This window comes from Dryobates pubescens, chromosome 22, assembly GCF_014839835.1.
Source record: "Dryobates pubescens isolate bDryPub1 chromosome 22, bDryPub1.pri, whole genome shotgun sequence".
In the NCBI taxonomy this organism is placed as follows: domain Eukaryota; kingdom Metazoa; phylum Chordata; class Aves; order Piciformes; family Picidae; genus Dryobates; species Dryobates pubescens.
The window spans coordinates 10618961-10637182 of record NC_071633.1 but is presented as its reverse complement, the minus strand read 5'-3'; the positions used below and the strand labels follow the sequence as shown (position 1 = coordinate 10637182).

General features: G+C 41.2%; 1 protein-coding gene across 1 annotated transcript in view; it reads left to right on the top strand.

Annotated features, from left to right (window-relative positions):
• Positions 1–14323: 14323 nt before the first annotated feature.
• Positions 14324–18222, top strand: part of IPO7 (importin 7) — a 33569-nt gene continuing 29670 nt past the window's right edge. The window contains exon 1 of the mRNA XM_054171674.1: positions 14324–14530. Coding sequence (XP_054027649.1) covers positions 14447–14530 — 84 coding nt within the window. The 5' untranslated portion in view covers positions 14324–14446. The remainder of the gene's footprint in view (positions 14531–18222) is intronic.

The following is an 18222-nucleotide window of genomic DNA, read 5'->3' as shown; positions in this document are numbered from 1 at the left end:
CTAGAGTATCATGTCCTAGTGATCAGAGATTCCTTGGTATTCAAGCCGAATCTGACCTCGAAACACCTATTCCTCTTAGTATCTTTCGGCAACAGGACATTTCTTAACCTTTCAGCTGTCCGTGCCAGCGAGAAATGTTCTCCAGAGAGGACGCTCTGAAGCTGTACAGACAGCGCACATTGCGTAAGCTTCTCTGCAGACTTGTTGGCTGAGGGAGACAGTGTGTCACCCTCTGTTCCATTTTCCAGATGTATCGGCTTAAAATCCCTTCAGGGTCTTTTCCTAAAAAGGAAGCTCTCATGAGAGAGCTGACAAGATTTAACTTTAGCTTCATTTATCTGAATGCTATCTGCAATTGACTATATCATGATTAAACATACCTGTTAAAACTGCACAGGATGCGACAGATAAGTAGTTCTATAATATTTTTACAAATAGTATTTCCTGTGGTCATAGATCTTTATGAAACAATGAGGAAGATGCAGTTTAGCACACAGCAAACCTCTTAAAGGAGTTGCTTTATTGCTAGAGTGTCCAAAAAAACATTTGTGTTACAGTGTGAGGTTCTAGAGGAAATTGATGACTCCTTTAAGATCTAAGTAGTCTAACATACTATTACACAAGTACAGTCCCTGCCAAATCCAGTGGGAGGAAATAATCCAAAATAAAAGTTGTGATCAGATTGCAAATAAAGCTTCAACACATGAGGCAGATTCCACATGAAGCTTTAATTTGCTCTGAATTAATTATGTTTAGAATCAAATTATTTAGAATTATTTCATTAAGCCATGTAATACAGTATTTTAATATTTGTAATTGATATTTCAGAAATACTAGTGCCCTAAGGAGCCAGTCAGGTCTGTGAGCTTGTGGCTGTGAACTGTCATTGGTGCCAGATGACAGAATCCTTTGTTTGTAAAAACCCTTTCACTATAAATTGTACATACTAGCAAGATAGGAATTGCTGACACTGTAGCAGATGACATTTTTTCTTGTACTGTAAATGCACATCATGTTTGTCTTCTCTCTTTGATTATCCCATTGCTTCTGGGACTATAGATAAAATTTTTCAAACACTAGGACTTCTTTGGTGTCTGGATAACTTCTGACAAAACATTACGTAGACACTAAAGTGTAGTATATTGGAAGTAAAATTTTAAGTCAGATAATACAGGAAAATGCTTATCAAGCCATCCTGAAATGGGGGAGAAAAAAGGCACATACTGACAGAAGTAAATAAAATATGTACCATGGTCTAAAAGCTGTAGATTCTAACTGCTGCAAGGGCTAGCTCCTGTTTTGGTGTAGCAGTTTGTGCAGTGGGGCATCAATCCTAGTTTGAGATGTTATGCAATAATCACTCAGAGCCAAGGAGTCAGGCAAAGCCTACTTCAGTGGATGTCTGACTTCTCATTAACCTACAGGCTGGGGTCAGAGTGGCTGGAGAGCTCCCATACAGAGAGGAACCTGGGGGGTACTGATTGACAGCCACCTGAACATGAGCTAGCAGTGTGCCCAGGTGGCCAAGAGGGCCAATGGCACCCTGGCCTGCATTAGGAATAGTGTGGCCAGCAGGAGCAGGGAGGTCATTGTGCCCCTATACTCTGCATTGGTTAGGCCGCACCTTGAGTACTGTGTCCAGTTCTGGGCCCCTCAGTTTAAGAAGGACATTGAGACACTTGAACGTGTCCACAGAAGGGCAACGAGGCTGGGGAGAGGCCTTGAGCACAGCCCTGTGAGGAGAGGCTGAGGGAGCTGGGATTGTTTAGCCTGGAGAAGAGAAGACTCAGGGGTGACCTAATTGCCCTCTAAAACTAACTGAAAGGTGGTTGTAACCAGGAAGGGGTTGGTCTCTTCTCCCAGGCAACCAACACCAGAACAAGGGGACACGGTCTCAAGCTGTGCCAGGGGAGGTTTAGACTCGAAGTGAGGAGAAAGTTCTTCACTGAGTGAGTCATTCGTCATTGGAATGGGCTGCCCAGGGAGGTGGTGGAGTCACCGTCCCTGGAGGTGTTTAAGAGGAGATTGGACGTGGCACTTGGTGCCATGGTCTAGTCATGAAGTCTGTGGAGACAGGTTGGACTCGATGATAGAATACATAGAATACATAGAATAAAGCAGGTTGGAAGAGACCTTGGTGATACTGTCATACTGTGAACCTGCTTTGTATTGTGTAGCTTCACTGTGTTACCCAAATGCAGGTAACCTGACAGCATAGGTTAGGCTAACGTCTGGCTCTTGCTAAATTCTCTACAGTTCCCACTGTCCAAGACCACTCTAAGACATAGAATAAACCATTACAGCAATACAGATTTGTTCTGTGTTTGCTCTTCTGCTTAGTATGAGCACATGGCTTGCAGATGGTTCCCAGGACACTGATTTGGCAGCAAGCTTGCAGTGTTATGTCTCATTAAAAATAGAGAAGTTAACTCTAATCATCTCAGTGTTATGGAGTGACAGCTTTCTGAATTGCTTCCAGAGTGGAATTTAAGGATTCATTACCAAGATCACATGAAGTTGAAATATACTGCATAAGTGATATTTGTGAGATTAGACTATCAAAAGACTCAGACTGGCTCTTTTATGCTGTTCTTGGTCCCCCTTGGAGAGGACAATGCTGCTGTCAATATTCTGGATATTTTACTAAACTTGGGAACTGTCAGTGGTGTTTAGTGCTTATATTTTAAATAGTCACCTCCAAAGATGTGCACACCTGCAAAATACCAGCAGGACCTGTGCATTCACTCAGGGAGGGGAAAAAACCAGATATGTCTAAGGAATGTTCCTTAGAACTCACTCTGTAAATTAATTACCCAGAATCTCTGTTTAAAACACTAAAATTAGATTAATTTACTGGAAATAAAGCAAAGCATGAAAAATACTACCATAAGCCACATCCTTTATGGTGTTCACAGGGAAAAGAGTTTTGGTAACTGGGACTGGGTGAGTGATCAAGGGAACTGTTGACGCATGGTTGAGATCAGCACTGCCAGAAACAGTTTCACTCCACAGCATAGTGAGAATGATAGCTGTGGAGTGAAAATGTTTACTCTCTTTGTGTGTAAAGTATCCCCTATACATAATGTACAACTTAGAAAGAAGTGTCAAAGACAGGGGAGATTTTGTCTTCACATTACTCATCACATGAAACACATGCTGCACAATACTTTATTCAGCAGAAAAAGGATAGAATGCTCTGGTCTCCAGCTGAGTTTGATCAGTTGCTTGACGAGTAAGACCTCTGTACTTACCAGTAAGACCTCTGTACTTAGAGGTTGTAGACAAAGTGAGGCAAGTAGGCACAAGCTTTATATGAATTGGGTTTTGGGAAGTATACCTTAAACACAGAATATAAGTTCTTTCAAATTATATTGAACGAAAAGGAAAAGTACTCTTTTGACCTGCTGGAAAAAACATACTGCCAATTACTAGGGTGGCAGCTAAGTGGTCAGCTGTATGAAGTCACTTCCTTCTGTGGGTGGTTGGATGGAACATTTTATTTTTATCAAACTGAAAAAGCTGTCTTCCCACAGCACTAAAAACTTGTATTTGCTGCTTTTTAAAGTCACAATGGGATGGACCAATGAAACACATGTCACATGGCTGAGTAATCCGCGCTGACGATTATTTGTAGGCTGAGTCATACTAATTGTTAGCAAGAGAAAGGAGGAAAAGACACTGAGACTGATCCCACTCCTGAGAGCTTCTAGCTGAACATTATCAAAAAGGGGGGCATCAATCAATAAGGAAATTGCAGATCTAGTTTATTGATAAGTGCAGACTTAAAACCTTTTCTCCTGCTTTCCCCTATTATTCTTTCTGACCACCACTAGGAAAACTACATTGTTGTAACATTTTTGTGTGGCATAAAAATGGCCCAAAATTATTCTGTTCCACCTAACAGTTTAAACTTTAGAGTAACACAGCTGATTTTGCTTTACACAAAGTAAGGAGCTACTTTGCTGGTATCTCAGCAAGGCAGTAGCTTGCAAAAAGGTGTAACAACCTGAAAGGCAGATGACACCAGAGCTTACCTGCCTGCCTGAAACCATTCCCAGGAAAAGGATGGAGGGCCCAGCTGTAATACTTAGCTGGACAACCTGCCAGGTTCTGAGTGCCTGCTAACATCCGTGCCCCCTTGTACACCATTGCAGAGCCTGAATGCAGTTCCAGCAGCAACATGCAAAGATAGCATGACAGGTTAGACCATTCAATTTATCAAAAATGACTTTGCATAGGTACTATCTTCCTGATACTTCCTTCTGGCTTTGTTAGGGTTAGAGTGAATGAAGCCTGAAGTTTATGAGCACTCAGCGTATCATCTCTGGTTGGTTTTGAGTCTGCTGTAGCTCAGTGATGGTGCCAAGTTGTCTCGGCATGGGTGTTGTGTTTTGAGGTGACAGTGACTTCACAAACACAATAGTAATTCCAATGAAGAAGAAAGTAAGCTACTTGAACCAGTTCAGAAAGGAGGGCCTCCAGAAGTCTTGTGCTTGGAGCACAGATGTGGAAAAAAGCTGGCAAGGGTGTGATACAGTCACTCTGAGGTAACAGTAAGAGGTTTCTAGTATAGGGGTGCATACATGCAGTAGGAGGAGTCTGCTGGAGTAAGATTGCCTTTTCAAAATTGTGCTAGCTATATCTATTCTTGCTCTTAGTCTCTTTCTTCAAAGCTCTTTGCAGGGACCTGCAAGGCACAGCACAACCCACAGGTAATGAAGCACAGTGCTGTATGGGGAGGCCAACATAACCAGCAGCCCAAATTGTGGACAGAGAGAAGGGAGGCAGCACAGGAGGAAAATGAGTGTGCAGAGCTACAAGCAAAGTACTTGCTTGGCTTAAAACCAGGTGTGGAACACTTCAGCCATGCAGCACTTGCCTGCAGTTGAGGTATTTATAATCTGGCATTTATTACTTGTGATAAGGATCATATTCGTCCATTTCCACGTAGAGAGTGTATGTGCCCTTGTTCTGATATACACCCATTACCTATGATTCATATTTAATACCAGGTTAGGATTCAATGTAATGCTCAATTGTATACCCTGCCTGCAGATGAGTTTATACTAACATAACTGCAAATTCATATATTCCATCTAAGGAGGATTGTGTTCCTTCAAGTATTCCTTCTCATTTATAGCAACAGAACATAGCAGTGAGGACATACCAATCTGTAGGGCAAAAGTTTCCAAACCTAAATTATTCATGCTGATAAAACCTGTATCTTTAATCCAATTGAAGATCTGTTTTAATTTCTCTTTAGATGCCATTACATATTTTTTGCAGTTTCAGCTCAGTTAAAATGAGACTGAATATATATATTGGGGTGCTGGTAGAAGTTTCTGTCTTTTAATTCTTGTTCTTTGACACAAATTCAAGGGGGCAGTGGGGTAAACAGTGAACCTGTACAGCGACCTTTTATCTCACTGAAAAATAACTCTTCCTTTGTTTCTTTTTCTTGATGTATTCTTTGTTTGACTAGTTCCTGAACTGCCTCACTGTACAGCCACAGAGTTCTTTAAAAGCAGCACTGGGAATGGTACACTGGCAGAATGTAACAAAAGTGGGTTTCCAGTGTCCATTTAAACAGTCCATGTTTGAGGTTTGTTCTATCCAGTCTCCACCTCATCACTTGAACCTTCTCGTGGGCCACAACCCTGTTCCTGATATAACCACATTGCAGTATCCAGCCATAATGGGCCCTTAACATGCCCTGTCTGGAAATCTTTGGGTTTGTGTGAAGGTAACTCACAAAGATCATTGGTCTGGGCAACCAGCTTCAGGGCCACCTTGCAGTATTGAACACATATCAGGGTGTGTAGCTTTGACAATGTCAAATCTGCTGGAGTAATGACAGAAAATGTTGCAGAATGCAATCAGGTGGTTTTAAGCTGCTTTTTCACTGTCCTCACAAAAGCCCAAGTGAAACCACCTACTAGAACATGCCAAAACCTGAGTGATTTCCTTTTGCTGCCAAGTTCTTAAAAAGCATATCCATCATAACTGTTTAGTGACAGTTTCCTTTCTGCACTGTGCTTTCTCACTGTAAGCAGGCTAAGCAGGTTACACTATCATTACAGAAAGCTGCTTTTTATTCTAATCTGCCCTGAACTGAGGTCCTTTCTCTGTCCCCTAATGCTAAGAAAGAAGCTAGAAGAGAAAATGTGTTTATATAAAAATTAATTTAAATTTATGGAAAAAAACCCACAGAAGGTAAACACTGCAAAAGATAAAAAATCATAACTTTTTGAGATCCTAACAGAAACCAGTACAGCTTCTTCATTTATTTTACAGATCACTTGGAATGTAGTTTTTGCACAAGGTGCCACTAGGATGAATTTTTCTTCCTGCTATGATGTTTCACAATTCACAATTTAAGAATGTGTGGTCTAATCAGAATATGTCCCATATTTAGTTCTGTTTCGCTTTTCTCTGTGGGACACAAAATGTCTGCAGTGAAATTGCCCAGTATTTCCCCTGTCTGACCTTTAAGGTCTAAGTTCTTCCAGAAACTAACCATCATAATGAGTGGGCCAGTAGCCAATTCACAAGGAACAAACCCTTGTCATATGAGTGTTTAAGAGATATATTTTTCACACACCGAGTTTTAAATAAATATACTCAGGTCATCATTAAATCATTATTCTGCAATGGAAAATAATTACAATTCAGAGCAATATCAAAGGGCTCAGAATGTGTTTAATTGAAGTATTTTAGAAAAGCTGCCAACATTCTGAGAAATTAATTCCTGTACATGTATTCCTATGGCAATTAAGTTAATTGAAAACACTCTAATACGATTGATAGCACTTACTATCATAATGATTGAGCATCACAGAGGTGGTTGTTAATCAAGATTAGAGAGTAAATGGGGGCTGTCTGATAAATATAGACTGTTCTCACCTAAGGCAGCTCTCTTAATTTCAATCTTGAACATTATGCACTTGGTCCTATACACATTTCTTGTCAAATGGCTTGGCTGAATGCAGAAATGCAGATGTACAAATACCTGTGGAAAATTTGCACTCATTTTTTACTGCACACAGTACTAGTTCCATTTTGGCTGTGGACAGCCTACAGGATCAGCTTTTTGGTCCGTTTCTCACAACAAAACAATTTAAAGCAAACGACTGCAGAAAAGAAATGCCAGATGCTTGTCTAAGACATTGTTAATATGATGTAGTAATTTCTGCATATGCAAAGCTAGTACAGAGAAAATAAGAGGAATCTACAGGAAGACTGGTAAGTGGCTCTGTATGAACCATGATATGCCATTATTCTCTAGAAATCCTTCCTGTTGCTGAACCAGCATGTTTGCTTTTTTATATGGAATTGCTTGCAGTACTGATGATACAATTTCATGCAAATACTTTAATAAACTTTCAGCTTGATTTAGCTGTAACAGTTCATTGTTTTATCTTGTCAACCCAGCAGAAATATGAATGAAAATTCATATCACACTCCAAAGGAAGGAATCTTGTGCAGGAAAGGCCAAGAGTAGAGCAGCAAGATACTGGCAAGCAGGAGCCATGGTGTAGGAGGAGCACCCAGGGAGGATGCTGACACAGCTGTTTGTTAACCTGAGAATACAGTGTTGCCCTGCACGCATAGTTCATCTACCTTCAAAAGCTGAAAAGAGGGGCAAGTGCTTTCCACTTTGTTACTTCACAAAACATATGGAAAAGACAGAGCCTTGTTCAGGCAAAATGGGCATTGGCATTACAGTTCTTGTGTTTCTACGCACATTTATTGCCTTGCTGTTGCAGGCACTGTAATTAGCATATAGCAATCATGAGGTGTGTTTGTCCCACAGGCCAGGCTAACTGACCTAATTTTAATCTAGTTGATGGCTACCAAGAGCCTGGAAGCCACAGGAGTATGAATTTCCGGGCCAGCTCCATACTAACTTAGCTAGCCTCAGTGGAAGAGAATGTTAATACATCTGGGCTGCTGCTCACCCAGAAGCTAAGATAAAGCTGCCTGTCTGATGTGTTTGTATGTGACAGGTGGATACCCAGCTACAGCACAGAAAACTCCCAGCTCAACCACCTGTTCAACCACCTGTTCTTCCACAGAAACAGACAGTGGTGCATCAATGGTCACCAAGAAACACAGACATATACCCACAGGTAAAGCAGACAGTGGAATACCAATTTTCTCACTTGTTTTAATATCTGTATTTCTTTAGCAACTCACACAGAGGTCAGAATGGGTCCTGTGCTCAACATTATAACTGCTTTTGTTAAATAAGAAAATATTTGTATTTAAAACAGTATAACCCAACAGAAGACATGTTCATCCCTTTTGGACAGCAATACTGACGTGTAAAGACTTGCAAAGAATAAACATTATGAGTCGTCTAAGAAAAGTGCTAATCAGATAACATCTAAAATGCAAGAAAAGAAGGAAATGAAAAGAATTTGGTCTTACAACAATAGCAAAGTATTTTCATTACACTCAAATTCTGATATTTATCTTTGCTCTATCTAGGAAATACACACCACCACACTTTTCAACCTTTTTAACAAAAGCAGTTATCTAAGGCATGTGATCTATAGAGCTATTTCTAACAGAGAAGTAATTTGGGGAAAGAGTAAGGTACTCTTTTGAAATCCTGTTTATTTTAAAAATATGTATTAAAATATATGCTTCAGTTAGCATAGCATGAATCAGACAGGAAGGGATAGTACATCTTTTTTAGTACTTATAAGTAAACTTTCCAGCTTATTTGCTGCTCATGAACTCTAATCTTAGTTTTTCTCCCAGTCAGCTGTGAGCACTCTCTGCCTGCCTCTGGTTATTGCTTTAATGACTTTATTATGCTTTCTGTCAAACAGACAGAGAATTCACAAAGAACAGTCAGTCTCTTTTATTTGCAGTCAGACCCAAAGGAATACACTTGCCCTTGTGGCTCCAATTCTTCACCTGCCCTGCATGGGGCATACAAAAAAATATTCATGGAGAACAAATGATCACAGTCATTATTCTGAGGACATGTTGTATTCACCTGCAGCAATTTCATGATCTTCAGCATGAGTTTTCATTATACAATAATATAGCACATTCCACTCAACAACTGTGATCGTACAACCAAATTAAAAACATGAGACGTGCATAAACTGTTAGTGTCATCTTAGTGCTGCAAGTGCCAGTTTACTGTCTCCTGCTTATCTCTCCACCATGTCACAGATCCACCATTTGCAGCTGTCTAAGTTTGACATTTTCCTTAAGGGCCATGAAATTCAATGGATATACTCACAGAATTCACCATTTTCTAGGGTCAGATGTTCATTGTCTGCACCTATTTGCCACTGAGGCTTATCTGAAACTGCCTCTTTCTGTTTTCCCTGGATAAAGTGCAGTGAATTTGTGCACATCTAGCAAGGGGGCAGAATTACAGCACTGGAGAGGATTCAATATCATGAAAAGGGAAAGCTGGAAACTTAGATGCATATACAAATACAAACATATAGGCTAGAAGATAGTGGCTGAGGGAAGAGGAGGTAAAAGTAGCTGTATCTACAGACACTCTTGCTCCACTGCCTATCACACAGAGTCTGAGGCAGGATCTGGGCTCACTTAGCTGGACTTCCACATTGTGGAAAAAACCTTCAGGTATGTCGAATTTGAACAGCAAAACCCAAACCATCATGCCATTTATGATCACACTATCTAACCCAACATCCTGTATAGGATTGACAGTTCAAGATTTATGCACAAACTTTTTATTAAAGCCCTGGTCTCATCAGCTTGACTGAAGCCCAGCTCCTGTTTCTACTAAAATGTATCTTCCAGAATGGCATCCAGTCTCAGGGAGAGATAGCAAGTGGTAAGAATACTGACTAATGCCAATGGGAATTTGCTTCATTGACTTTCTAGTTTCACTTATTACACATTTGATCCTGTTGCATCTTTCTTCAGTAAAGAGATGTTCAGTACCCACTATTTGCTTCCTGAGGAGGTACTGTCACTTTTTTTTCCCCCCAGCTTGCTGCACAGAGGTAACTGTTAAAAGTAATACTTGATGAGAGACTCCTGCACCTTTTAAGAGATGTTTATCAGGGAAAAAAAAGTTAGAAGCCCATTTTTTCTGAACTCGTAATAAATATATACCAGAGGTTTGGGGAGGTTTGAGGGTTTATTGTTTGTTTTGTTTGGGGTTTGTTAGTTTTTTAATAAAGCATTGGTCTAGCAGCTGTATAAAAAGTCTATCTTGTCATTTGATCAAGACCTTAATATCATTAGCTCTATTACAATGATTGTTTCTTTGCTGCTTGATCTCAACATTTCTACTCCTGCTGTTCCACTTGCATACACTTCCACCAGCTAGTGACCCAAACTTGTTTTCAGCCTCTGTCCCCTGGGAAGTGGGTTTGAATATGGGGTTTAGCATCTGCTCAAGCCTTGCCATCTGGCTGGTGGGGGTGGCTTGTGGTTTTGTGTCTTTTTTTTCTTTCAGGGTGGAGCAACTACTGAGCTCATGGCTACATAAAGGAGTTCAGTGGTTTCTTTATATCCATCTTGAATATTTCAGCAAAATTTATCTTAAGGGTGAACCCAGCTCCTAGCTGATTAAGGGGAATTAAAAGGAGCCATGCAACCCCAGGATGGGCATGTAATGACATCTTGCTCTCTTGGCTGGAACCAATCTCAGAACAGGGTCTCTCTAAGTAACCTCCCTTATGCTGCCCACTAAATCACTGCTTTATCTCATCGGTATAATCTTTCTTAAGAAACACCTGGTGAAAATACAAAAAAATTGATGAAGCTTGATAAAGATCTTCACTAGCTTTGCTCCCTTTATACACAATTTTTGGCTTCTAGCTTTTCATTTACTGTAAAGAGAATGGTACTCCAGAAAGGCATACATGCTAAGTGGTGCTCTGCAGTCAGCTCCAAGGGAGTATACTACTTTATTAAAGCTGACAAATATAGTCTTTATTATCATTCCAACTTTCCAGGGAAAATATACATGACTGCTAAACCACAGATCATATCAACTCATCTGTTGCAACTTGCAAGATATTTACTTTGCTTTCTTAGGATAATTTTACAACTCCTTTGTGTTCTAAAGAGTTTTGGCCAAAGTCCTCACTAAATGCTGTGCTGTGTTGGCTAGGCTTAAAGTCTCTTTTGTCCTGCTAATACTGTTCAAATAAAGTATCTGACAAAACCAGATGTATTTATTTAATCCTAACAAAATTTTAGCATTGAAGATGCCACAGCACAAGTCCCTTGTACTTTGATATCACTTGTCATGTGTTAGGTTGTTCCACTCAAACTGCTTATACATTTTTTTTTCTCTGATCTTTACTATATTTCACCCTCCTACTCAACACAAAACTACCTGTGGCAAATGTAATCTGTCAACAAATGTAGAAACCCAAGTTAATAGAACCCAAGTTAACAGAATGTTTAACTGGCCTGCATGTCTATGTTGGAGCCCAGAGGGTGGTTAAGTGATGGGACATCTTGTGGTACCTTGTAACTGTGTGATAAAGGATGAGAGTGTGGAGATAACAAAATGCTGTATCACTGAAGTGGATGGGAAAAGCAGTTGCGGAAAAATTGTCGATGACAATAAGACAAAACAGTTGGGTCAAGGATTGGTAGGCTGCAGGAAAGTGAAGTAAAGCATGTATGAACCTCTCAATAAATAGCCACTGGTTCCACCTGCAGCTGTGGTCATCTCTTCACAAACTGGTCTGTCAGTTTGTATTTCAGCTCATTCTGGTGGGACCAGCTGGATCAGGCCTGCTGTATTTTCACTGTACTCATGAACAAAGGCACAAATTGGTCAGATTTGTGATCAATTCTTTTCTAACATTACAGATGTTTCTTCTTAAAGCCCAGTCTACATGAAATGTCCATGTTGACTCAATCTTGCATGCATTAATTTCTGTGAATCATTTATGCAGTTAAACCTGTGATTATTGTTATTACTTCTGGGAAAGCAAAGGCACCAAATACAAACATCCTTGTGAATACAAACATTCCTTGACAATGTTTGTACAATGTTCTCTTTTTCTGAGGACTCGGACTCTGGACAACTGCTTACATATGCTTCTGTGTAACTGTTTTTGTGTGCTCCTCACCTTATACAAATGGTAACAGCTCTGGCAATAAGCTTTTTTAGCCACAGCACCTCTCCTAACAATGATTCACATCCTGTTGTTCTTTTCTTTGCAGCATTTCACACCTGTGTATCCAACAAAGAGTATTAGGTATAGTCAGCATATCACAAGTCCTTTGAAGTACTTATTTTTCTTGTTAGAAAAGATATATTCTGTTTCAGAATTTGTTGGATCAGCTTAGCATCTATGTTCTTTCTGGTTAGAGGCATTATTGCTTTGCTCCTTTGATCCAAAGAGATTTGATCTTCTTATCTGTGCTGTGACACAAAAGTATGGAGAAGACTTTATTGTAGCATTTTTTTAACGGTATTAAATACACAATGCTTCACCTTCCCTCCCTCCCCTTCCCCGTTTTGGGCTACATCTAGAATTAAAGTACGACTGCAGAACTGGGCCACTTAGAAAAGAACATCCTATGACATCATGTTCTGAATTTATGCTCCATTGCCACTTGGGTCTACTGGGTCTGTATGTCTCCTGGGCCAAACATTTGTTACTGCTTGCCATTTAGTTTTCTAGATAAGGCACTAATTTTCATACTTGCAATAAACCCCAAAACAAACAAAACCATATATGTAGTGTAAACCATAGTTTCAATGTAAAAAAAAAAACAACAAACAACACCAACCCCCCCAAAAAAAAACACCAAACCCAGAACCAACAAACACCTACAAGCTGTTTTTTACCACAAAGTGAAAAATATGGGGTTAATTCCAGAAACAATCACAGAAAAGTTACTCATTTGGGAAATTTATAGGTACAAAAGCAAGTTTGTTGTCTCATATTTGAAAAGGCATTCTGGACAAACCCAACTAGTGCAGATTTTGCTAGCTGATATTGGTTATCCAATCTCAGTCCATTCTCTGGGATGATGGCAAGCTGACAGAGGATAGCCTTCAAAACCAAGCTGGCTCCATTCATACTACATATTGAGAATTGTCTATGGCCCAATACCACTGGCATAGTAGGGTGGTAAACAAGTCTTAATAGGGCAATTCCTTAAACTGTTCTACTTAACTAGTAAAGAGACAGTGTCCTTTGTCAGTTTTCTAGATTCTTGTAACTTTCAGTTTGTATTATTTTCTATATGTATTTGTGGTTTGTTAATGTGTCTTCATTTCAGAGTTGCTCCAGGATGAGCTATTTGTGGTTTTTCTTGATTATCTGACTGTTCAATAAACCTCTCTTACAAAAATCTCTCTCAAAATTTCAAGTATATCACTACATGTCATCTCCCAAATGAAGACATGACAGTGGATGCCTCTGCATGCTGATTAATTTTTACAAATCATTATGTGCCTACAGAGTGTTGCTTATTTTGTCGTTACTGCTCACGTGCATTACCTCAGCACCCAAATGCTGCCTGCAGAAGTGATTTAGAGGACCAACTTAACCACTCCAATTCAGGTTTTATGACCGAGTCAACCCCTCCAGGAAAGACAACTCTCTTTATCTTGATTTTCTGACAAATTTCTGACACATCTTCGGGAGTGAGGTTTTGTTTTGTTTGGGTTTTTAAATACACATACACACATATATGTGTATGTGTATCTGTACACAAAATTAGCGTAACAAAACTCTGGCTTTTCCCAAATGATTAAGAACTGTTTGCAACACACAGCAAGCGCCTTTAAAGGAGACCCGTGTGTTCACGCATTCCTCCTTCCTCACCAGACAGCCTAGTTGCTCCCAGGACGGGAAGCCTACGCAGCAAAAGGAGGGACTTTCACTAAAATAACCCCACTTAGCCTTCACGCGGCCGATCGGTTCACTGCAGAGAAAGTAGTGCTCTCCTCGCAGCTAACGGGGCCGAGGTTGCTTTCAGACAGTCTCCACACGCCGGTGCACCTCCCGGCGCTGCCTCTACGCAACACAGCCCCCGAGCTAGCGAGCCGGATGCCTAGCTCTCACACGGAGGGAAAGCGAAGCGGCGGCCCCGTCTCCATCCCTCCCTTCCCCTCAGCTTGCTGGGGAGCGGCACAGCCTTCCCTCAGGTTCAGCGGGGCGCGGGGCAGTCTCTAGACTACAGGTCCCACGGCACAACCTTCCCCCGAAGTCGGCCTCGGCGGGCAGTGTGGCGGCCGCTAGACTACAGGTCCCGTGTCACTGCGCGGCGCGGCGCGGGGCGGGGCGCGGGCGGCGGAAGGGGCGCTGCTCCCTGGCGGCGGCAGGGGGCAGCTCTATCCGGGCCTTTGGCGCTTTCCCTTCCTTTCGCGCCGGCGGCCGCTGTGAGGCGGCGGGTCCATGTGCGCACGGCGCGGTGCGGCCCCGGCCCCTGCCCTCCGTCTCCTCTTCCCTCCACCGCCGCCACCATGGACCCCAACACGATCATCGAAGCCCTGCGGGGTACCATGGATCCGGCGTTGCGAGAAGCCGCTGAGAGACAGCTTAACGAGGTAAGGGCGCCGACGGGGCCTTGGCCGCGGCCGCCGCGATATTGGGAAGCGAGGTGTGGGGTAGTGGGGTGGCGGCGCGGGCGGCGGGGTCGAGGCAGGCCTGTGTAAGAAGAAAGGGGGTTGGGGGCGGCGGGAGAAGACTAAGGGTGTGGGGAAATGGGTCTGAGGGATCGGGGCCGGGGCGGGGGGAACCCCTCCCGCTCCGTCAGCCCCGTCTCCCCGCGCCCTCGGCCCCTTCCCGTCGCCAGGCCCTGCCTGATGTCACGGCGGCTGCAGGCCGGGCCCGGCCGCTCGACTCGCATTGTCCCCCGCACATGGCAGCGGGGCCAGGCCATGCTGTACCGGGCGGGGCTGTTCGAGGTGGCACGGGGGAGTTAGCTTTAGAAAGCGGTCATGCTGGGGAGGAGGCCCTCAGTGCCTTCCCTGTCAGTAACAAATTTTCTCCATTGTCTTACTGCTCAGCCGAGGAAAGGGTAATCTATAGAGAGATGTTTAAAATCGTCGGTGGCGCAGGCCCCCAGTAGCTTAGAGGCTGGACCCAGTCCTGCCCGGGACTATCTAAGGGCAATCTTTGGATGTGGGAGGCAGTAATTTGTCAACGGTAAATGAATCAGCAAGACCCCTATCACTTTATAAGTCGTGCAGCCTTTTAGAATAAGAGTGGCTTGGTCTGAGTTCCGAAAAAAGTCTGATAGCCTTATTTGGTGTTTGTACAAATTCTTTGGACTCTGGGTTCTGCAGCGCTGTCCAGGTAGGTGTGCTTTCTGGGTGTGATATTGACACGTGTCCAAAAGATGGGGGCATACAGGGTTCCCGACCCAGTTATTTCATCTGCTTAGTCTACATTCATGTGTCATATGGGCATATAACAAAACCAGCTGGTCCTAGTTCCACAGGTTTCAATTTTTGGAAGAAGATTGTATTTTCATTCCAACTAACTCCACCCAGCAGGCGAAAACTTTTCTTTGTTGGTGAGACACAACAACGAGAGTTTTAGACATTTGGAAAAAAAAAAGGTATTCTAGTGTTGGATAAAAGGTGAGAGCTTGATGGAGCAAGTGAAGGACAAGCCTGTATGACAGGTCTTGTGCCTTTAGTTGGCCTTTTCCACAAATGTTTTTCTTTGTTGCTCTTAAGCAGAAGATAGGCCTGATGAAATAAATTTAATGCAACAGATGTTCAGCAGAGCTAAGATAAAGGTGAGCCAAACGTTCTGCTGGCACTGGAGAAACTTTCAAAAACTGGAGGTATAGCTTCTCATATTATAAAAAAGTGTAACTAAACTATATGCTGACCTGTCATTTAAGAAGTGAATGGCTAATAAATATTAGTTACATTTGTAATGAGTAACTGTAAAGTTAGTGCTTAATTGAGGTTTGTATAAAGTAATTGTCTTTTCTGTATGCTTTGGTAACAAGTATTTTAGTGTTTTTTATTTAAACAAAAAATGATAATAATGTAATTGCCTATAAAGACAGTAATAGATGTGAAAATATATATATGGCCCCAAAATGTGGGTTTTTTTGTGTTCTGTGCATTTCAATATCTATAAACAGTAACTTATTTGAAATCTATTTTAGCTGTTTTCTGCAGGTTTTGAGTTGCTGATTGTACAGGAGATTGCATTCTCTGTCAGTTGGGGTCTTCAGCAAATGGCTAACTTTGTTGAAGGAAGGATCATGCTCACCAGCAACTGTCTTTTGTTCATGCTTTTGCTTCAGCATTGTAGGCTATCATGTACTACGCAATCATTAAATTGGTATAAAATCCAAATATCTGTGCCCCTTTAATTCTTTATTGTTGGATATGTAGCCTCACTGATCTTTCACAGATCTTATGTGGTAAAAATATTTGTTAAAGCTCAAGTCTGCAAGCACTTGAATGTATATGTAGTTGTAGTCACGTGTGGTCTTGATTTTGCATAGGTTCATTGAAGTCAGTTGTGCATTAGCCTGCAGGATGCTCTTCTAAATTTGTTAACTGTTAGGGCAGTTGCGTTACCAGTTAGTATTTCAAGATTGGACCCTCTTTTTCTATAAAGATGAAATGATACAGCAGTGAATGCTGTTCTTGCATGTGGCCAGGCACACAAGTGTTTTTACAATTTAATAGTTGTCCTTGGTTGACCTTTTAGTTTACCTCTAACTTATCTGAAGTGCCTCCATTGAGGTGATGATACTGGTTTTCAGTAGAATGGTCATTTTACCTTATTGTAAAAGAATGTGCTTCAGTCAGTAATTGATATTCCTAATTAATGGAAGAGTTAAGTATCTAGGTCTGTCTACATTGTACCCTATCAATCAGCAAACTTTCCACTGACTGGAGAAGTGAACTTGGTTATATGATTCTTGATTTGTTCAGGCTTTGTTATTTTTCCTTTGGCCTTAGCTAAGTCGTTAATTGTTCTATGATTTATTACTGTTTCACTGAATTTTATCACATAAAATGCTATGAGAACTGGAGTTCAGATACACTAAAGAGAAAAAAGAAAAAGTCTGATTAATTCAGTCTCTTTGGTTTTACTTTACTCACTCTGAAAATAAGTTACAGGGAATGATACCACTAGCTCTTGATTCCAAGAGCTTCTCATGCAATTTCCAGCTGATAATGTACCCTGAGGTATTTGCCCATCTTTGTCTTACAGAGGGCAGCTGTGTTTTACAAGGGCTTAGAACTGTGTTCAAGTAAGCTACTGGAAAGCAGCAAGAAAACACTGTTGCTTTTTGAAACAGTCTTTGTGCTGCCTGTATAAAGTGTTTCCCAGAAACGGTGATGAAAATAGATATTTTTAACTATGCAGCTGTGGAGTGGCACTCTGAAAATAATGCTGAGAGTTCTTTTATCTTTTAATATCAACATATTTATAAAGATTCAGTTGCTAGATAATACTTCCCTTGAAGGTTTCTTGTCTGTAATTTCAGGGAATTTATAACATGACTATTACATGTATCTTGTGAGTATCTAAGATTAACCCCAGTGCATATGAGCTGTTGATGTCTCTTTAGACTAAGAACCCAAATGTTGTGTCTGATAATGTTGCAAAGACATAAATCCCCAATTACTCATAAATAAGTCTAAGCTTAACAAAGTTTGTTTAGGAAAATATTATCCTGTTGCTCTTTTGACAAAGTGCCTCTCAGAATTTAGGTTTGAACTTTTTCATGCTCTAATATGAGTGACAGGGAAAGGGGAAATGCTTTGGCTTGTTGGCTAGTCACCATAGCAGACTATTGGTTTAACAATGCAGTGGGGCCTAGTTCAGTGTCTTTTATTGCCTGCTTGATACATATATATGCCAGAATGATGGAATGATAAATGATTGGACTTGGGAGTTGTTGGAGTGAAAGGTTGTCAGAGGAAGCTGCTTATTAGCAGTGCCTTTCATCCAAGAATTTCCAAATGCTGAAATGCTGTGGTGTGAATACTTCAGAGTAGGTGGTTTTATATATCCCCATCTTTAATTTTATGTAACCATTTCTGACATAGTATTCACGTATAGCACCTAAGGTATATATTGTAGCGTAAGAATAACAAGAGCATGAGTTTCCTGGCTCTGATTATCAGATCATGGGTCCTCTTTCAAAGATGTTAGCATGACATTTTACCTAAAAGTACTTGATTATTTTCACTTTCCTTATCTTCTGTATGTTTTGGTATGTGCTATATGAGATGCTTTGGGAAAGGTTGGTTTT